Source organism: Cyprinus carpio, chromosome A14 (genome assembly GCF_018340385.1).
Source record: "Cyprinus carpio isolate SPL01 chromosome A14, ASM1834038v1, whole genome shotgun sequence".
Lineage (NCBI taxonomy): Eukaryota > Metazoa > Chordata > Actinopteri > Cypriniformes > Cyprinidae > Cyprinus > Cyprinus carpio.
Genome location: NC_056585.1, coordinates 18,777,068 through 18,800,116, shown reverse-complemented (window position 1 = coordinate 18,800,116; position 23,049 = coordinate 18,777,068). Strand labels below are relative to the sequence as shown.

General features: G+C 38.7%; 1 protein-coding gene across 1 annotated transcript in view; it reads left to right on the top strand.

Annotated features, from left to right (window-relative positions):
* Positions 1 to 23,049, top strand: part of diaph2 (diaphanous-related formin 2) — a 379,799-nt gene that overhangs the window by 273,678 nt on the left and 83,072 nt on the right. Inside the window, exon 25 of the mRNA XM_042770138.1 lies at positions 10,701 to 10,825. Within this exon, the coding sequence (XP_042626072.1) occupies positions 10,701 to 10,825 (125 nt within the window). The remainder of the gene's footprint in view (positions 1 to 10,700; positions 10,826 to 23,049) is intronic.

Genomic DNA, 23,049 nt, shown 5'->3' with positions numbered 1-23,049 from the left:
TAAATTGCACATCCATTGCAGCTCTTTTGCTTTTGCACACGAGCTGTATCATCGGTGGTGTGCATGGAGAGATATCCGCTCTTCTAATGGCGCACCTCTCCAGCATGGCTCCTTGGTCTGTACAGACAGTCAATCAAGACTGCAGACTGCCTCACACCTCCGATGAATAGATCATTTTCATTTCAAATCCACTATTAATCAAGCTAGAGTCGCAGCAATCAGCAGGCTTGAGCGCAGGCCAGAATGCAGTACATGTGGCACCGCGCGGAGATGCATTGGGACTGGATAGTGAATAGGCACGCAAAGAGCAAAGGCACAACTGTAATTTCTCTCCCATGTACCTCCAGGCCCGCGAGTCTCAGAGCTCCCTGTGAAGAGAATGAATGGTCAAAGGCAGCATTTGGCGTTGTTTCATGAGAAAAAAGTTATGAAACATGAAGCCAACTATTTGTGAAGCAAAACAACTTAGCATTCCACGGCCTGTCTATCTATCCTGCATTACTTTATGCACACTGTTACTTATATAGAGGCGTTTGTGTATAGTAAAATATTAAAGAAACAAAATTTAATTGTTGTTATATTTCAATAAGCAAATTCATTATATGGCAACCTTGAGTCAGAATTTTGTTATAAGATTAATATTGGTGCTGCACAGTGATAAACAGGTGTTATATTGTGTTTTTTACTATGACTGGAGTGCTTTCAAAATTCAGGACCGGAATGATCTGTGTAAAAATATCTAATAATTAGTCTAATGTTTCATGTATTGGTTATTTTCTTAATAATAGTCATCATTTTTAATGGTCAGTTTTGATGCTGCATTCACTTTCATGTGTTTGTGGGCTGTTGCATGTGTCTAAAAATAACTATTGGGTTTCACCCAGCCCTGTATCCAGAACAAAGCCAGTGTGACCGATCATCTGAAAGCCTCTTCCCCAATGAACAAAAGTCTTCATTACAAAGCCTCATTGATTATCTATGGTGGACATTTATGCAGCTAGAGCAGAGAACCCTGACACTAGAGGCTGAGTATTTTCAGTGCCTCTCATTTATTTGAATTAATAGTGTCGATGAACTGAGGCTTTATTCAGCCTTAAATCAAAGCTAGGAAGTGGTCAGTGAAGTCACGTGTGTCCTTACAGTGTATTGTTTCACATAGTGGGCGAACCAATGAAACAGCTCAAATCAGCTGTGCACTTCTATACCTCCAAGCCTTTTTGTTTGTTTCCTGAAGCTGATTAGACTATAAACTTGATTCATATATGGATATTTGAGGTGCTTCTTTCAACCAAAAAGGTAACTATCAGTTAACTTCATATTAAATGTTCCCAAGTAAGGGCAGATGTTCTCTCTCAGGTCATGATGTTTCTCACAGAGGGAGCTGTTGAGCTAGAAATAAGAGCAGTGCCAAAATTGCTGCTGATAATCATGCACAATGAGATATTCACAACATATACACATACGCATGGAAATTATATTTTGAAAGCAAATGGCAGTTTGAAACATTCCAAATTGTATGCCATCCCTCCACATTTTTTTTGTCTTAATTTCTAAAACATTCTTGAAAAGAAAATCTAAATAAGACCTGTATGTACGTGGAAATGCTGAAAAATTGTTAATGAATGTTAACAATTTTTTAGTGGCTGATTTTGGCAATTACTGGCAATTATTCATTTTTTTCCCCCCAAGAATCCAAAGGTGCTTCACTAGGTTCAGTGTGAATGTCACAGATATAGATATTTTATTCATGAAATTGCCTTCCTGCATTGCATTATGGAAACTGTCCACATGCTTATCATCCTCACAAACAGAGCTAAAGCTTTCCTCTGCGCTGAAATGTCACTCAGCTGATGGACTGTGCCCCTTTAAGATCTGTTGCGTGCACCATGTGATAGCATGACTTTGAAGCCGTGAATGAGTGTGAAGACACGAGTCAAACCTCTAACATTCTCTCACCTAGAGCCGTTTCAGTTAGCCTCTGGTTCTTTCTCATTTATCCCAGTGCGTTTTGCTCTTTGTGGTTAGTTTTTGATATTATGTTTGTGATATTATTTATTGAATTCCTTTTGTTGAAATCCTTCATTCCCTTACGAGATATACGCTGTGCCGTGGTATTCATTAGCCTGAGTTACGAGAGGTGATATTAAACAGTACGTTGATGTTCAAACATTGATGGATGTGTCTGCCCTCCTTGCTCTGTCTGTATCAGACTTTATGAATACTGATCCACAATTCCCTTCAAATAAGCTAATCTGTGAACTCTAGTGGAGTAATAAGCGGCTGACTCCCACTCTACAAAATCTGCAACAATTTCAAACTCTGTCTGGCATCTTACCTCCCCTTAAGAATAAAAGATGTTATTTCCTTTGTACATTAGAGATGTAGAGAGACAAATATAAAGTGATTGAAGAAGGAATTATAGTTTAGTACTGTGTGCATGTTGGGTTCAGTTTTTTTTTATCTTCATAAGAATATATCTGTCTGTTGTTCTATCAATCATTTTGTTTGTAGTTCATTCTCTCTATAGCTTTATTTTTTATCTCTATATTTCTTTCTTTCTTTCTGAAGGCATAAAATATGAAGCATTCACCTAAAGATTCCTACAAGGGCATAAAAGTCATGTGACTTAGCCTTAACATGTCATGTGACTAAATAACTCACTCTCACTCTCTGTAACATTTGTTATGGGGGTGTTTCTCTGCAGCAGGGACTGGAGCTTGTCAGGATAGAAGGAAAAATGGATGGGGCAAAATACAGTCAAATTCTTGAGGAACATTTGCTGTCCTCTGCCAGAAAGTTGTCAATGGGAAATAGGTTTACCTTCCAACATGGCAATGACCCAAAGCACACAGCAAAAATAACCACAGTGGTTGAAGGGGAAAAAGGTGAATGTCCTTGCATGCCCTAGTCAGAGAAGAGTGAACAAATATCACAAAGTCTAGATGTGCAAAGTTATTAAAGACACATCCCAACAGACTAAAGACTGTAATTAAAGCAAAAGGTGGTTCAACAAAATACTGACACAAAAGGCTGATTTTTTTTTTCACGACTCAGTGATATGTTTTTTTTTTCTTTTCGTCTGACATGTTGGTGTTATATCTTTCACTTGGATATTATAAGTTGCACTGAGTAAATGCAGCTGGATAAAATAAAAACTGTGTCAATCTTCATTTCAGGCTGCAAAGCAACAAAATGTGATTATTTTAAAGGTGAATATTTTCTATACTGACTGTATGTCTCTCTCTCTCTCTCTCTCTCTCTCTCTCTCTCTCTCTCTCTCTCTCTCTCTCTATATATATATATATATATATATATATATATATATATATATATATATATATACACACACACACACTGTATTGCAAGTGATTTCAGTCTTACCTGGTTCTTTCCAGACTCTCAAAATGCATCTTACACTTCCCTATCTGTCAAAAGCTTCGTCAGAGCTCTAGTGTGCTAGTGCCCTTAGTAGGGGCATGATCACACAAGGGCATGTGGGTAGTGAAGCAGTGGAGGACAAAGGTGTGTGTTTACCTATAAATATCCCCCAGCTCCACAATCTGTTCACCGGTATTCATAACACATAAACATGGCCCACCCATACCCTCTACCCGCTGCACCTGCAGAGCCCAGACTTCCCTCAGTGTCCCCTGAGGCCCGTTGCCGACAGACCCCGCTCAAGGTGTATTTCTCTGTCAGGGGCTCATCCTTTTCCGTTTTTCCTCTGTGAATCTCTGGAGCTACTTAGGTAGTTGTTTATAGTTGACTGGTATCACTCGCGGTTCGTTAGACAGTTTAGTGATTCTGCCCAGTGGCGTGTTGTAAAAGAACTACAAGTCACGCAGGTGTGTAACTTGAAAGGCTTTCAGTCTTTTCTTTTTCTAGAGGGCAAAGATCGATAGCCCTGTGCACTGTTCTTTACTGCTCGCCTTCTGTACATCTTTCGCTTTCTCCCTGTGCGAGTCTGATTTCTTCTCAGCTCCCAGGGAATTGTCAGCACCTTGGGTTGATGTCTATAATTTCTCACATATCAAAATGCATTATAATTGGCTCCATTTATGTGTCTCTCTGATATGGTGCATCAGCTATCCGTTGTCACAGTGGCTGTCAAAAGCAATATGTTTTGTAAAGTGTATGAGTGCAGTTCCATATGTGTTGGATACAGATCTGCCAGATCTTTTGTCTTTCAGGTCAGAGAAATGGTTTGATCTTCCATATTTTATCTATCATCTCTGTCTAGAGTTTGAGATAAGTAATTGCATCCAATCCAGGCCCTTTTAGAGCCTCAGTTGTGAAGGGATGTCATTGAACCAAGAAGCTTCTCACAATAGAGTGGCGTTATCGCCTGGCCAGCGCTGTTTACAGGATCCTAAGGGAAGCTGAGGAGAGAAAGAACACTTTTATTTCCAGCCTCACCGCTCCTGTATGGCAAATCCTCTCCTCCAAAATGGGCATCCGTTAAGGAGAGCGGACAGAGGCTGACTATTCCCAATCACATGCTTGATGGCCAGCGGCCAGCATAGACGGAGCTCAATAGTGTTTGTATTGCATGAGGTGTGCTGTTGATGTGATGTGAATGTGAATGGGTAATCTAGAATTGCTCATCTCATTCAGAGGGGAAATGGGATTTGCTTATGGTTTTAGGGTTCTGTTGTTTGATCCTTTTTCTTTCAAATTTCAGATGTTAGACGTAGTTTGCAGTGAATCATGTGGTGTGAGATTGTTTATATTTCACTAACAATGGATTCAGTGGTATTAGCGTCCCTCCTCATGGAGCCCTTGTTGTCTTCGTTTTATCCCTTTTTATTTACTCTTAACGATCCAGAAATGTTTTTATTTCATCAGCTGAGATCTCCAGTGGCTAGCGGCTCATTTTGAAGCATATTTCAACCTTAAGGTTTTTAAGTACAAAAGCTCTCAAATGATCAAATCAGTCAATAAATCCTTAATTGTGATTTGCAAATTGAGGGATTTCAGGAAAACACATATTAAAATAATAAATGGAGCGAACGTAAAAGGATTTGTTGCTTTTTCCCCCCTCTCCATCTGATTAGCACCAGCCTATTGATGGTGAATAGTAATTATGTTCAGCACAAAATGTATTGTAGATTTGCACTCTTTCTGCATTGAAATTCATTGATTTCTGCATAAGGTATACACTGTTTGATTTCAGTATTTAGTGATATTAATGTTTGAAGTTATTTTTATTATTATTACCAGTCTTCACCAGTAATACATTTTTTCACGTTTTTTTTTTTTTTGCTTCAATAAAAAATAAAAATAAATAAATAACTATAAAATGCAGCATTTAGTCATAAGATAGCAATTGCATTGCTCTGTCACCACAAGCATATCATCTTGCATTATGCATTGTGATCTGAGCTCTTTTGTTCTACCTGAAAGGCCCTTGTGTAGAGATGTAGATATGCTTTTGTCTTTTTGTACTGCTAAAGTATATAAGCCAAGTATATGCCATTACTGTGCTGTCTGTTTCTCATTACCTTTACTCATTCTTAAGTGCCAAAGGAGTGCTGGCAGATGCACAAATGTTTTCTAAACAAACTGAAAAGATTTCACTTTTCATTAGTTAAATAGAAAAGCCTCAAAATTGCAAGTCTATCAGTTCAGTGCTTTACAAGTAGCTTGCTTGCTTAAAGGATATTATTGTATGTTAAGATCAACAATCCTCAGATGCACTTCAGTGAGGACGTAGTGTATTTAAGTGCATGTTTTAAAGACGTTTTAAAGTTTGAAGTTTCTCGTCTGTTGATTGTTGTCCAACGAGAGGCATGTTTTCGTTGTGAAGAGAAATTATTGGAAGAACTACATTTTACCTTCTAAAGTTAATAAGGTAGAATTGGAGAGGGGATGGTTTGGGTATATGTAACGTCTTTATTTTAAGGGTCTCCTGAGCCTCAAACTCATTACATACCAAATTAAAAGACGTAATCTGGCTGTACCCTGTTCTGCTTTCTTCTCCGCATCAAACTTTTTTTGTACAGGATGAATGCAATGAACTCCAGTCTAATTGGAGTTTAATGAAAGTTTCCCACTTTCCTCCCAATTATCGGTGTACATATGTCAAGTGATGGACCATAGCTTTCATGCATAAACCTCTTTAGGTACCTCATCATCATCTCTCTATCTCTCTCTCTCTCTCTCTCTCTCTCTAGCGCTCACACACTCATCCTCCTCTGTGTCTTCTTCTTACACATTTAATGAATGCATACATACTGTCCGTTCATTCATGCATTAACTCTCTTGTGTGATTTAAATCTTCGTGTGCAGGAAGATAAAGAAGCAATAATTCTATTGTAAACCACTTAATGGTTGTTTACGAGTGACCTTGTCTTTTGTTATATGCTTTGTTTGCCTTTGTTGGTGTACTGTAGATTATTTAAATCTCAAACGCCTTATGCTACACCTGGGCATCCTGCTCCGAAATAAATCTCAATTCACATTGTATCATCCGAGCATCACAGCTACAGCAATGAAATATTGATACGTCTTATCTATAAATCTCACATGGAAATGGTGCCCTCCAACAAATGGCTGACAGTAACGCTGACACCTTGGCATTACAGCTGATGATTTGGTATTTTGCAAAGCACATCTTCTTTCTTTTTTTATGACAAGTGACGTTGCTTCATGGCAGTTTATGGCGAGAGGAGACGGGAAGGGGCTTAATGAAATAGTCCTCGTCTGTCCCCTGGTTCTGAGAATGAATATCGCACAGAGCAAGCCCTAACAGAAGGGCAGGGCTCAAAGGCACTATACCCTGACTGTAAATCTTTAAGAATCCAGCCAGCAAGGAGTTTGTCTTATTGTGTAATGCCACCACAATGGGCACTAATGCTGTCGAGTCCTTGATCTTTAAATTCACTCAGATCTCAGCTCATGCTGTGACGGTATTCGTATGCAGGTTTCTACATCACTGCAGTTTTTATGTGACTTGAGATGAAGAATCAACTTTTTGTGATACCGGTTTTGTTGAGTGAACCGACTGGCCTTGAAAAGACTATACATAGACTAAAAAAGTATCAAAAATAAATAGCACAGATGGAACGCAAGAATGAGCCTTGTGAGAACGTGCCTTAACAAAGTGCAATAAAGTGAAAATTGCGTGCGGTTTGAATCTTTGGTAATGAAAACTAGCCAATAGCCTAAATATTTGTTAACCTGAAGAGGTGACGAATGTTCGAGCACACACTGTTGGTGGGTGTTATGGAAGCACAAGACAGCAGTCATTAGTTTATATTGCCACGTCCCAGAAATAGTTGTCTGCGAATAGGACAGGGAATCTTTTTCAGGGTTATCTTTTTTTTCCCTCCTCTCCAGATCATGTGAAATGAGCATGTTCAAGTTATTAATGCGGCAGTACTGGTCCCCTGTAAACAGTGTTATTTTGTTGTTAATCTTACTAATGATATCCCAAAAGGATGCCTGTTTTATTCTGCTTGGGCTTCCAGCAGGGCTCTCCATTAAGAAGAGGAAAGCTGCTTCTGAGACAAACAAATTTATTGCTGAAATGCAGAAACTGACCCATAACGAGCCCATACTTTCAGAGGAACATCAAAAGAAATATCAACATGTTCCTCTTCTATTCATTTTCACATGCAGTACCACACACTGTTACCACTCCAACTTTTTTTATAGCTATAATAACGTTCAAAATCCTGATTGTATTGGACACCGTGGCATTATCCTATTTATTGTAGTAATTAAACTAAGCAATTAAATTCCTAAGTGCTCACATTGGGAAATTAAGTATCTATTCATAGATTCCCTAGTTTGTGTGGTCCTAAACCACTTTTGTGGTAAACAAGGGGTCTGCGCCAGACCCTAGAGAGCTTGCTACAGTACATAGGGAGCTGCTTTCTAAGTCAGTATCCTAACAGAGATGGAACCTCAGAAACGATTGATTACATCCGCGTGCCGGCACCCTAATATGCTTCTTTCTTTGTTTCTAGATTTTTGATTGAAGTATATATTATTTGTTATTGATTAAATGATATGTTTATTAATTTATTACACTACTGTTCAAAAGTTTGGTGTCAGTAAAATGTTTTTATTGTTGACTGCATTTATTTGAACAAACATATAATTAACTCCTGTGACGTCAAAGGGATTTTTGTGGGAAATTTCTTTAATTAATAGAAAATTATCTTGCCCGTTACCTCCTAAAGATGCATGCTCGAGCTGAGATTTCTTCACTAGTTCCCTGGTGTTTACGTTTCATCAGTGGAGAGGTCTGTGAGATGAGTGAGACAGTGCTGTTATTAGCTGAACTCCTTCCTCACCCTTGCTCCTCCCATAGTACCACGTCCAGAGAGGCACAGACAGCGCTATCTTTCCTATCCATCTCCATCATCTGTCTGCCCACAACTCTCTCTTTCACTCCCTATAAAAATCATGCCATCAGAGTATTTTAAACCAACAGTGTTTAAGCTTTTAAAGCCATCCTGACAAGCTTGTAGCATCATTGAAAAAGCGTAAACTTTTGCCCTCTTGCTCCATTTTCTCTCTGTTGATTCTGTGCTCTCACAAGACCTGTCCTCAGACAGAGTGTTAACCTTGGCTTTGTAAGCCTTGATTAGGGGACAGTAAATCCCCAGTTGTGGGTTTCCTCCAGCATGCTACTAATGACACAGAGTCTACTCTTTATATTGTTGTTAGTGCTTTGAGTAGATTTGTTGCTACTGATCAATGTCCCCCTATTTTGGCTTTATTGTCGAGTAGGAAAAGTTAAAGCAGATGTTATTAGCACCGACCTTGGGAAATAAAAAGAGATTGAATCCTGGAGCTAGACTAACCAGAAAAAAAAAAAAAAATGCAGGGTACACTATGAAATGCTGTTCAAAATTTGGTGTTGGCAAGTTTGCAAGGTTTTTTTTTTTTTAGGAAATAGTCTCTTATGATCACTAAAAAAAAAAAAAAAATAATAATAATAATAATTTATTCATGTGACTGTAAAGTTGAATTTTCAGCAGTTATTACCATAGTCTTCAGTGTCACATGATCCTGCAGAAATCATTCTAAATAAGCGTTTAATTTTCATAAATAAATAAATCTTAATGCCCCAAACAGTTGTGTAAATATTATCAGCTGTTTATGTGTTATATATAGTGTATATATTGCTGACATTATTGTTTTTCCCGTTTTATCTGCTGATACTTTTGACATCCCTGTGTTAGATATAATTAAATAATTAATATATGAGCTGGAATCTCCACCTGGGTTGCTTACTCAGAATGTCCTCACAGCAACCCTCATGAAGAGTGTTTGTCCATTATAAGACCCATACAAAGCCTTTCATGTCTCTGATGAGTCAAAGCTTTGACCCTCTCATACAGACCTTCTTGTGTCCTGATCATTCATACCGTGTGTATCAATAAAGCTAAAGCCATACACCAATCACAAAATGGCGCCACGACTGCGTCCGCATCCCTACTGATCCCCCTAAGACACTGCTGGCACTTTGAAGTCCAGACTTGAAAGGACTACAGTGAGTGCAGAGAGAGATGGAGAGCAGTAAACAGTGATTATGTAGAGATTAATGAAGCTGAACCCATGCTGACGCCACTCAGCCTCAGGAGAGCAGCCGCATTCAGCAACTCCAGCATCACTTCAGTGCACCTGTCCACCTGAGCACACCTGCAAGATTTACAACACAGACCAGCCAATATACGCTCGAGTACAGGGGGATAAGAAAAACAAGACAAAGTCCTTTTGAATAATTAGAAAGGGAGATTAAATGTATTAGTTAAGCCTTAAATGGTCGTCGGTTGTAAATCATCTGCAAAGTCAAATTTATTTAGTTAATTTTTTTTTTTTTTTTTTTTTGCATGGGCTATTTTACACACACACACACATTATACAACACACACACACACACACACACACACACACACACACACACACACACACACACACACACACACACACACACACACACACACACTTTGTAAGTTATTGCATTTGTTATTCTTTCATTTGGCATCACTACAATATCATCCAGACTCCAAGAATAATTTAAATATTTACGGTTAAATATTACATTAGATCTAAATAAATATACATAGATCATTTCATGTGCACACTGGTTTTTTTAATTCAACATACTTTATCAATGCTTTAAATGAGTGATAATTAAAACTGAAGTTGCATTACTTTTCCTATAAGCTCCATTCATGTTTATTTATCAATATTAAATGTTGCATGCTTTGCCTTAAGTAATAATGTCACTGACCAAAGTCTCCAGTTTAAAAGTTGATATAGAAACCCTTTGACAGTAACTTCAGTGCAGTGTTTAACAGACTTCATATCCATATAAGATTTCTGAGGGCTGAGTTAGGTGCTGGACTTAATATGCTTGTCAAGATGTTGAATTTTAAATAAGAGCACTGGAGTTCATCAAACAGTATGAATTAGGCAGAAAACTACCACCTCCACAGTATAGGAGAAAAAACTGAGAAACTTAAAAATAAATAAACAAATACATACATACATAAAATAACATATAATTAAGCCCAACAGTACACTGAGGCTCAGTACAATTAAGCATGAACTCGTAGACTCAAGAGTCATTTCATTTCAGATAGCTTCTTGTGTTGGATAACATTATAATTCATTCTTTGACCACAAACTAAGCAGCATACCCATAACCCATTGTTTGTTTCTTTTCTATCTGCCTTTAACAGTATCTGCCCAGATCCTGAAAGCCAGCCTGGACACAATGGAACGGCATATTCAGAGGCTGGAGAACGACATCCAGAACTTCCCCAAGACTGATGACAAGCAGGATAAGTTTGTTGAAAAAATGTCAATATCCTTTGAGCATATTTAATACTTTTGTCTCCTATGATAAAAAGTTGTGTAGGCTTCTATGCTGGAATGAGGTGCTGAGGTCACTTTCCCAGTAAACTGTGAAAAAATAATAATAATTGCTAATCAGTATTTTTGTTTTGTTTTCCAAGTTTTCTATTTTAATATATTTTAAAATGTCATTTATTATAAAGCTGAATTTACAGCAGCCATTATTCCAGTCTTCCGTGTCACATAATCCTTCAGAAATAATTCTGTTTATTTAATATTCAGGAATCATTTCTTATGATTATATAAATTATAAGAAAAATAGAAACATTTTGTAGCATTATAAATGCCTTTACTGTAATTTTTTGTATAAATTTTATGAATTTTTGCACACAAAAAAAATATTTATTTAAACCTTTAACTTTTGAATGGCATTGTATATGTAAAAACCCATTAAACAAAATAATTGATTATTTATTTCTTTTCAGATATTATATTTCGATTTAATTTATTTAATAATAAATATAACAAGACATATTAGATTTATACAACAAGAAAAGAAAGAAAAAAAATCTAAATGTATTCCCTGAAAACAAGCCTTATTTTCACACAGTTTGGCTAAAGTACATTTATCTTGTTCTGCGGATGGATAAATGTTTTAACTGGAAAACAAGACAAAAATACTGTATGGGCTTGGATAGGCTGTCTCAAAGTGAGATGTTTATCAGCGTTCTCCTCGTCTCTCAAGCTCTCCAAAGGGAGTTCAGCCTGGGTGCTATTTATACTGCACAACTTTCTCCCCACAGACTCTAATGGAGGGCTTCTGTAGCCTTCTATACTTATAACCCCTTGCTGATTTCATCTGCTGACCAGCCACAGGCCCCCTCTCTCGAACTTTCTGAGGGCTATCAGCTCTCAAAGCACCTCTCCCATTTCGATAACAGAAACACAAGAGATTGCTGCCCTAAAATCGAATTAGATGCCACAGCACTTCTCAAACACTAAGTGAAGAAGTTAGACACTTGTTTGACTTTTGCTTTCTGACATGTGAATGTTTATGCAAGCCAAAACGGATCTGCTGCAAAATGGTGCTGATTTAGGGAAGTTTGACTTTTGTGCCGGTTCTGAGCGACGACCTGACTTTTATATTCCCACTGAGATTCTTGCCGTTCCTCAGTGGTGTTATTAACTATGAGTAAGAACCATTAATCAATGACTTATCAAGTATGAAGAGTCTTCCCATATGTTCCCCGAGCACAGGAAAGACAGCAGTTAACCTTATTTTAGCTCTTTGTTCACGAGTTTAACGTCGAGATTTATGGGGGCTTACGCTGCACTTTGGGTGGCATAAGAGTAATAGCCCCGGCACACATTAAAAATCTGCTCTGAGTAAAAGATGGCTGCTTAGGTTTGTATATGATTTAAGAACAATGAGCTGCTCTTGCCTGCAGTGCGGCACGAAAAAACAAGCCAGAATTCCTCTGTGGCCTTAGTGACAGTATTGATTAGCAGGACTCTGGGAGGATTGGAACTTGAGTGAGGGGAAATGGAGAGGTGCGGATCCACTGCGGCACGGCCGGGGCCTCACTGCATCCCCGGAGGATTGTAAAAGCCAACCGGGCCCCGAGTGCAAGCGCCGACGCATCTCGTCTCTGTCTCACCTGATCTGTCATCAGAGCCGGCGCGCAGCCTAAGCTGAATGCAGTCACGTTCGTTTGATGATTCGAGAGCGTTTTTTTAGCAGCAGAGAAAGAAAATCCAGCGAGAGAGCCGTGGCTGAAAGGGAACGGCTCCACCCTCATTGTGCACCAGTTGCAACTCGTTTTCAGAGGCGTCGGAGCCCGGCTGCAGAGATGCTGACTGACAGCACGTTCAAACACAGGTGCGCTAGCTCTTTTGCGGATGACAGGGCAGACATTGTCAGTGAGCTAAAGGAGGCCGAAAGCTGTTTCAGTCGGCCATTGTGGACAGCAGGCTAGATGTTATAAAGGGAGTGATTGAATTTGTGAACGTGGAGGTGGGTGTGTGCGCGTGCGTGCGCTTTCTGCTAGATGTGCTCCATTGCTCGCCATAGCAACAGGCTTCTTGCTCTCTCCTTTATGAGTTTGACCTCGAAGTGACCTTGACAAATGACTACAGTGTGGAGATGCTATTTTAGAGTCGTAGTGCAGGAAGTGTTTTAAAAACATTCGCTTTTTAGCCTCGCTGTTGAGGGTTTGTTTAAACGGGTTGGGAAAGGTAATTTGCGTGAATGAGGAAAAAAGACAGATGTTACCTTGTTTAGTGTTTTCTTAGCCTGTAGATACTCGTATAAATCACACTACTCCAGGTGGGCACTGTCAGAATCTTCTGATTTCTTCCTTTTTTATGAACTGTAGCCTTGAGATCCATGTGATTTAATCTACCCTGAAATTACAGTATTCTATTTTATTCTTTTTTTTTACTCTCTGCTGCTCCAGGGAGACCCAACACAATACGATTATGGCGTTTCATATGCAGAACATTTGTTTCTTTTCAGTTTTCATGGCAGCTCAAACTGCAGATTTAGATCCCTGCCAGCGAGATAGTAGGAGAGAATGAACTACTATGTACCAAATTTTATGAGATAAAAAGGCTTTAACTAGAGGGAGGCCATGTGAGAGTGGTAGAGGAATTTTGCCTAGGTAGGTGAGTGCTTTTTTTGGATGTAATAATAGCGGTACACATTTCACACCCCTCTGAAACTGTGGAGGTGACATTTTGCAATATTAAAAATCTCACCAAATATGGAATATCATATTAGGTTCACATTAAGGTGCTGAAGACTCTGGAACAAATATGCATTTATTAGCTTACATGGTGATGCACTGTTGATGTATTGATCCATTAAATAGAATTGATTGTGGCAGCAAATCAATGAAGTCATTGAAGTTTTCGGAATGTACTGTTGATAGTGTTGAATGAGATGTTTATATTCTTGAGGGTTAGTTTTTAGAGTCAAATAAAGGAAATTGGCTTTTATTACCAACTGCTCAATATTCCCTCTTGCAATATGAACATGTATATGCGAAAGTGTGTTTGTCTAAAGTATTAGGTCAAAAATGGGAGAGTTGTTGCAGATGTATTATGGGTTTATGGATGAAGAATGAAATGGACTCCCACTAATTTGTATACATTATTTAATCTATTATTAGTACTAAAGATCCCTGTGCATCACAATTCACACTACCTGCTAACAATTAATGTGCTTTTTTTCTTTCTTCTTCTTTCTTTCTTTTTTTATTTTTTTTATGTTTAAGCATGCTTTGGAGAATATTATGTGTTGTTTGTATTGCTGGAATATCCTCATAAATGCATTCAGAGTGAGGATTTACATAAATGCATTTCATACATACAAGATACAACAGCATACATTAAAACTGTATAGTTATTACAGTCCTCTGCTTTAAACCGTTCTAAATAACTGGTGAAATGCTGGCAGAGTAGCTCATGCGCGCAGCTTTTATTGGTAGGAATGCTTTATTTTTTACACCATTACTGTAATGTATGCAAATGACTGAGTATGATGTTTGTTCAGCAGTTTAGTGATATCTATCTGTCAGAATTAATGGCTCCCCACAAAGACTTTTAAATGAACTAGCGGCCCCAGGAGAGCTGTAATTCAGCAGAGGGACAGCGTTGGCGGTATCCTGCCTGGGGACCGGGCGTACTGGGAACTTAATGGAGAGCGGAAGGGTTGCAGCGGCGTTTGGCGTCCATACTGAGTTTTGACGGATGAGGGGGCCTGTCTAATAGATTTCGCTCTGCTATAATTCAGTGTGCTGGTATTTAACTTAACCTTTGTTCTCTCTAGGGACTGAAAAACACCAATCAGCCGGCCAATTTCTCCCTCCGCCACCTCTCTAATGACAACGCACATGCAGGAACAGAAAAGTTCAAATAAATACAGTGATGTGGGAAAGGAACTATAGACAGAAGGAAAATAGATAGTTGTGAATCATAATTTGGATTAGATGAGCTATGTTTGAAATCCTTAAATACTGATAAATGTATGACTGTGACCATAATCATTCAGCCTTCAGTTAGGATAATCAACTATTTAAATATATAGTTGATTTTATTATACTATATAATGCTACCTGTTATTTATGATAATTATTAATAATAAGTGTATATCGAACACTGATATGTCATAGTGTGTCCTAGTGCTATAGCCACCATAAGGAAAGCAATCAAGCCACTCAAACTTATTGGTCCATGGCTTCTCCTTATCTCTGGTAAAATATCTGTGTGACTTTTCATATTTAAGATAAATATTTCGTACTTTTATTTAAAATGAATGCTATTTTTTTTAACATGTGTATGCATTTATGAAAATTAAGAAGTATATATGAAGTAAGTTCATTGAAATATTATTGTTAAACATTATTTGTATCGAATGGATTGTTCACCTAAAAATAAGAATTACCCCATAATTTACTCACCCTCAAGCCATCTCAGGTATTTATGACTTTCTTCTTTCAGACAAAAACAATCTGAGTTATATTAAAGAATTTCCTGGCTCTTCCAAGCTTTATAATGGCAGTGAATGGGTGTTATTCAATAGTCCAATAGAAGTCCAATAAACTGCACTAATCCATCAAAACAAAGTGCTCCACACAGTTTCGGGGGGGTTAATAAAGGTCTCCTGCAACGAAATCAATGTGTTTCTGTAATAAAAATATCCATATTTAAAACTATATAAACCATAATCTCTAGTACATGGTACACAAGAGAGTGGCATTCCAGCCAGATGACAAAGGTCGCAGGCAAAGCGTAAGCTCCAGTGAGTAAATGCTAGTCTCACGAGAAACAAGTTTTCTTTACGGTAGCTAACAATGTTGTTGTTGTTGTTGATTTTTGTTGTTGTTGTTGCTGTTTTTTTTTCACATATCTGCATGGCTTTCCTTTTCACGCTAAACCATAAACAAGCCATAAACACACCATTCAGATGAGAGGGTGCAGTTTCTTTAAAGAGTCCCTAAAGCTTTGGACTTTATTGTGGCTCTCTTTAAAATGCCTATAAACAAATCATCTCTCGTAGCTCCAGAATACAATGCCTCGTTAGGCAGAGGAATCAGCCACTGGGGGAAGTGCTAGAGCAGTCAGGCTGGTCATTCTATAAGCAATGTGTGATTTTCTTGTTTTCTTAACCTCTGCTTTCAGAGGAGCATAGATTCAGCAGACCTAGACTCACTGGCATAAACAATCATTCTTCAAGAGAGAGAAATATCTGAGGCTATTGTTCTATTGTGCACTGGGCATTTCTTTTTGAAAGGCTGTGGTTTCCATCCTGGTTTTAGAGTGTCGGCCAGCGCTCAGCAGGGCAGCGTAACACTTGATTCCCAGCATAGCACCTTTTACGCATTGTAGTATTCTGGCACACATTCCTCACTGTGTGTTTTAATACCTGCTGTGGAGATGCAGTAGCTTTAGGCAGCAATGTTTGATGGGTTGAGAGAAGCGGAAATACACAGAATGCTGCAGGAGACTATTTTGTCCGCCTGATGTAAATCACAAGTCATACAGAGTTTCTTAGAAAGCTTGGCTTGTGCTTCTTTCTGCACATCTGAGCATTACAGATTGCTCCCGAAGATCATGCAAATTGAGGTGAGGAATGATCAGCGGTGATTATTATTTTACCTTTGGGTACAAAGTCTCTAATGAATTGATGAAGATGTGTTTGCAGCAGCCTGCACGGTGTTTCCAGCTCATTTCTGTGAATATGCTTCTGCTTAGTCTCAAACCTCTGTTAATTATGGAATTAGGTCAGTGGAATGTGGTGGCATCCTGTGCTGGTTATGTTTACCTCACAATAACTCTCAGCGTCTGCCTCTAATTCTAAAGAAATTTGCTCGAAAATAATAGAGCGAATGAATCGCAGTTTGCATCTCACCTCTTTCATTTATTGATATAGTACCAGACTGAAGTAAACAGATGAAAAGATGATTGATTCAGGCCATATCTTTGACTTCCTTCCCATGGCCTTTTTGTTTATTCCGGGACTGTATTGTCTACAGGGGGGACGGCATTGTTCGACAACAATGGCTAACTTTAATTTACCGCGTGTCGCAGGAGACATTAAGATTTTAATTAACAAATTCTAATTGGTCCTGAACAGAATAAACAAAAGCGCGACCAAATAATAATTGCAATTCCAGTAATGATAGTCATAAAGAAAGCAAAGGCCGGAGTCTGAGCACAAAACCAACTTGGCGCTCGCCTCTGTGATTATGTTGCCGGCGTGCACAGATTTGTGTTTATTGGGAAATGTCATCCAAACCATGTGTTTTGTGTGATAGGGTTTTGCATATGCTAATGCACTTGATTGCCTTGATGTGTGGCTGGGTGGGGGAGTCTCAGCACGAACCAGAGAGGCTCGATAACTGCCTCTTCAAATCCCATCCTCAAAGCTTCCGCCATTCAGCACGGCCTTCCGCGCTTTGGGAGGAGGCTGCGTTTGTAAAGCCATGATTAGAAGGGTATTTAATGGAACATCAGTGCCACTGATGCAGAATGATGCTGATTGTTAAAGTGCTGTTTTGCTTTGGCCATTCGTGGTATTATTGGCGTGTTTAATTGATTGAATTGACATTTGGGAATGTGTTTTATAAGGATAACTCTAGCATAAACTGGAACCATTGGGTGGAGGAGGAATAATAATAATAGCAATATACCGTCAATGATTAAATTTCGCTAGAAAGTGTCTTCGTTTTGCAGTTGTGTATATCTCCCATTTGCCTCTTTTAGATATTAGTACTGTGTATTCTTTGCAAGCCAACAGACTCCCAGCAGTGGCTGAGTATGGTACTCGTTTACCAAACGACAGCTACGCAGTTTACTCCCACTGCGGCCCCGTCTTCATCAGACCCTCGGATAGTTCATCTGCCTCGATCATATTACGTTCCCTAAAGCAGAGCCAAACAGTTGAAATCATCCGCTCTGTACTTTGGCTGTCGTCACACACAATCGTTTGTCTGGGCCTCACCCTCCAGAGACACATATCAGCTCTGTACTCTCCTCTAATGAAAATGACACTTTGAAAGAGATTGAGCATATTTCTGCTATCGTATTTCATAAATCAAATTTTCGTGATTGACCTGATTTTTCGTAGTTGTTCGGTCTCAGTCAATCATGGAAACGTCTCAATTCGAGTTATCATTATTTGTGTGAGTTTTCTGTGGATTTTACAATATGTGTCTCATTAGGAGGGGGGAAAATGGGCTGATTTGGCAGGTCCATTAACCCAGAGCCCAGGGCTTACACGGCCACTAAGACTGAAGCTGACAGGCATACTGCTCCTATGGTAGAGGTGAAAGCCTTCGGTCGACTCTTTCTATTTCTCTTTCATTCCTTCTGCTGTATGTTACACTTCATTTCCGGAAAAATAGAAAGTAGAGGGTCTGTGTAGATTTACATGCATAGCACTGTCTAATTCCATCCGAAAGGTGGTGATCTGTAATAGTCTACATTCCATTTCATGCTTGGCATATTAGGTGTACAGAAAGATGACAAGGAATATATAAAGGCTGATCCCACTGAAGGGCTCTCAAAGTGGCATGTGGTCGTCACATGCTCCTGAAGAAATGTCTTTTCTGAGTCATAGATGATAGGATTTGCCACTGTATCTTCTTTCAGTCCATCGGTTTTTGAATTATACTTCATGTCTGCTGCATTCCCAGTGTCAGAATTCAGATCTCCTGGAACGTGATTAATCAAAAAACAAATTTTAGCCTGATGCCAGTATGACTTCACACATCAAATAAGGAATCTGAGCTGGTCGTATTAGTCTCTAATGACACAGTCTAACGGCAGTCATGTTTTATATAAAAATGTGTCATTTATAGTGTTCTATCTGGATCATTTGGTTCTGTTCTCATTTCTGTTATTAGTCCTGTAATACCAGTTAGATGGCCAGTTAAATGCCTCAGTAAATGAGCGTTTTTTATTCTGTTAACAGTCTTGTTCTATTTTCTTTCCTGCCGTGCTAATTATGGCTCTGTAGTCTTGTGTTTGTAGCAAACTCCCTGTAGGCAAGTCAGTTCACTCAACAGCCGTCTTGGTAACCCCTCCGGGCAGCTGTTTTCTGTGTAGGGTAATAGGAGTGCAACTGCAGCTCCTGTGTACCAGGGTTGGGCAAAATTACAAAATTATACCTTTCACTTTGTGAGTTTGACTTGAATTACATAGGAAGTTGAAATTGCACTCTGTGATTTTATATTATATTATATTGACTTTATTATTCTAATACATTTTTATAATTCTGTGTATTACATTTATTATTATTATTATTATTATTATTTTATATTTTGCCAGCCATCAAGTGCCACCCCCCACCCGAGAAAAAAAAAAAAAAATTAAATTTGAATTCATTTTAATTCTACTTTCGGTTTTATCTTAGTTACAATTCTGCATCAGGTTTACGAACTCAATTTAAATTCAGGAACTTGAAAGGTGTTTCTTCTTGACTGAAATATGGAATCTCTTTGTCAGTATTTCAATAACAGCATTTCGAACCTGATAACTGTTGGTTATTTTAACTGAAAGGCGGGGCTTTTGTTCATGTAACCACTTGAATGTTACATTTTCTTCCCATTCAGTTTCCCCCGTCTCCTGCTCCTTTCTCTGATTTATAATGACATCAGGTTTCCCTGTTCTCCCTAAAGGAAAAAGAAACAGTCCTAGAATGGTACACCACCACCCTGGACTTTTGTCACTTAGAGAGAGAGAGAAATAGCATATGTAGTTAGCATACTTGAATGCACTCAATCTGAGAGGAAGGCAGACAAAGAGAAAGATACAGAGAGCATGTCCCTGTTGTCTTGAGGGTTTTGGTGAGGATCCACAGAGGGCACTCATCCTCTGAAACTTTCTGGTTTTGCTCCAGTCTGTACTCCATTATAACCCCTGAAGACTCTGGCTTAATGCCTGGTAATAGACGCAGAGCTTCTCCTACTCATTTGTCATGGGCTTGTGGGTTTGATGCAAAGCACTCAGCACTTGTTGCTCCGTGTTAATCCCACTGTAGACACCGACTCGCTCTTCTGTGCTTTTTCAACTCACCCGCCGTCATGGCTCGTAATTTCACTTTCATTTAATGTTTTAATGGAAATCCCAGCCCCTTGCCGCTGAATTGCGCCATTGTCACCAAATTACTTTATCAAATGAAAATTGGGATGTGAGAGAGAGAAGAAACATGCTGTTGTGTTATTCGCTTCTAAAGAAACCTCTGTTTGCATATGTATTTGTTTTAGAACAAGGCAGCATGCAGGAGAATCAGAGCTGTGCATTGGGCATGTTTTATGGAAGGATTGTGTTTCTGTAAACAATAAAGAAAAGATAAACATGGCCTCGGAGAGCCTCCGATGTGCAAACCTCTGTTTATTTCTGTCTGCCATAATGAGTGTTATCTTCATATCTCAGCAGAAATGACTGTAAGGCACTTATATAACAACTGATGCCTCAGTGATTTCTTAAATGGAAAGTTGAAGTGTACTTGGTCCACGCTGAAGATATACGGGGTTGGACGGTTGCCAATTATTCCACTCCACGCTGTGAAATTTTCACCACTGCTACTATTTATTGTTCTTAAGTGCAAATAAGAAGTACAAGGCTTAATAGAAAGCACCCAGGGGTGTGGGGTGATGAAAAGGCCCTCTGTATCATTAGTGAACTTGCCGTGTCACCAGATCAGGGATAGGACCACATTATAAATCAAATTAAAGACCTTACGAAATCAAAAGGCCATTAACACTATTTGTTCAAAAGTTTAGGGTGGGTAAGGTTTTTATTTATTTATTTATTTAAAGTCACTTATGCTCACTAAGGCTGCATTTATTTGATCAAAATACAGTAAAAACAGTAATATTGTCTACGTAGTGAGGTCTACTTATAATGTTATAAAAAAATTAGAATCAAAAAACATAATTCAGAAGTAATAGGCTATTTTCTGTCGTGTTTCATTAATTTAGTGGGTACAGGATGTAATAAACATGTTGTCATCATCAAGGTACAGTATGTTGCAGCCAACCATGCAAGTATTAAATATGCTATGATTAAAACATGGTCTGTGATGTTTTGCTTGAACCTTAAGAGCTAGGTCATGGCTGTGATGTAACTGAACCTTATTGGCTATTGGAAAAAATAAAAATAAAAGAAATGAGCCTTTGAAAATGTCTTGCAAAAGCATCCTATTTTAATATAAAATCACACCAACACTGCTCTCATCAAGCAATTTCCTGGGGTCTTTAATGTCTAAACATTTTCACTTTAGACCAAACGACTTCCTTGAAAGAGCAGCAAACAATTTGGCATACATCTCTATTTGTCCTCTATTAGATTTAGCCCCGTAGCATTTCCGTCCATCTCCCTGTCCGTTCAAATATGTGAACTCAGACATGCCATTAGCTGGATATATCGACTGCATTCGCCTGTTATGAACCAATTAGTGGGTTCATTATGTAAATACAGCCTGCTAATTATCTTGTGCGTTCAAATTAATTATGATGTATAATGTCAGCATTAGCAGGAAGTCCAGCCCAGGTGGGCACTCTTGAATCTCAGCGAATAGTTGAAATGAAGTGTACTGTGGAACTGTGATCTGTTCTTAGTCATGTCTTGATGTAGATCTGCAGATCTGGTAGCTGATAGAGGAGTACAGTGCGGTGACTTCTAATTAAAATGAATTTTTGACAGACCGGTGCACTAACAGTTACAAACTGCAATCTGATGTTAATCAACAGGGGTTTCTTCATTAATTGACAAAATTAGCCTCATCAATCACACAGAGGGGGGCGGTGGGGTTGTTCAGAGCTGCTGTGTCTTGTCACCGCATGCTTCCACAGGACGAGCAGCACGATACCGCCTCTGGACGACAGACAGATGCGCGCACACACTGACACACAGTCTCTGCTGAGCCCTTCCTTGCAAATGTGTCCTGAAATCTGGGGGAAATTAGTCATGTTTGTTTTATGATGATGCCATGATATTGCAAAACCAATGTTGGAGCTTTGTGTTCAGTGAAGACGAAAACAAAAAACCTTTCTGTTCAACATTTGTGTTGTGTTCTTGAAATGCTTTTATCAGGTGCTTACACCCAAGAATGTGTGAGGCCTTTTTTGCCTCATTAAAAATAAGCCCAAACACAACAAATTGCCCTCAGTGAAAAGTGAGTGCATAATAAGAAATACACACAGCCCTCCCTGAGCGTTCAGCACAATTGACTTCTTTGGATGTCTAAGGCGTCTTTCACACTGTTTAGCATACTATTTATAGTCCAGACCCTGTAGACGTACCCAGATGCAAACAGCATCCTTTTGAGTGCTTTCTCGCACGTTTCTCTGAATCTGAGGGAAATAATGAATGCTGTGGGTCTCGATATTACACATCTGCAATTTCCCTTTATGCTCTTCAAATGGTAACTTTGTTGTTGTGGGTCTCCATATTATACATATTTTATCTGTTTTTTTGCTTTTGAAATGGTGTGTTGTTTTTTATGGTTAATTTACCACGCTATATCGAGATTATATATAATATATATATATATTATATTAACGATATATATTATATATATATATATATATATATATATATATATATATATTATATATATTATAGATGTCTTATTTTTTATATTATTCTTTTTTTTCCCCCATTATTTCCACCTAATTATCAGACAGTGAACAGAATGATGGGCATCTCAGCTGTCTCTTCTCATTGTTTTGAATAGATTACTTGTGCAGTGATTTTGTGCTCTGTTGATAGCTATGATCAGTGGACCATTGCCGTCTCTGCCGCCACTCAATCCATTGCGTGAGGCTTGATTCGGTAGCCTAATAGTTACACCGCCTGATCTGCAAGGCTCATTTACTTGTGCACATTAAAGATGCACACAGTTGTATACCACTTAAATAGCAAGAGTTATAATGGCATAACAATAATAGCATTCTGTAGCAACACTGCACATTTAATCTCACTCTCTCTCGGCATTGTAAGCACCATGGTGGTGAGGATCTGTCAAAACAAGAGTGTAATCTCCTTACATATCTAACAGCAGCAGATAATAAGTCCTTAATTATAGCCATAAGACTTGTATAATGTGCTTACTGTAGCTCTGGACCACATTTTTCATTGAGGCTGATGATATTTTAGTGCACGGCAGAATACACAGCAGGGCGTTTTGAATTGAGGCTGACATTCGCACAGGTACGGTAAGCCTCG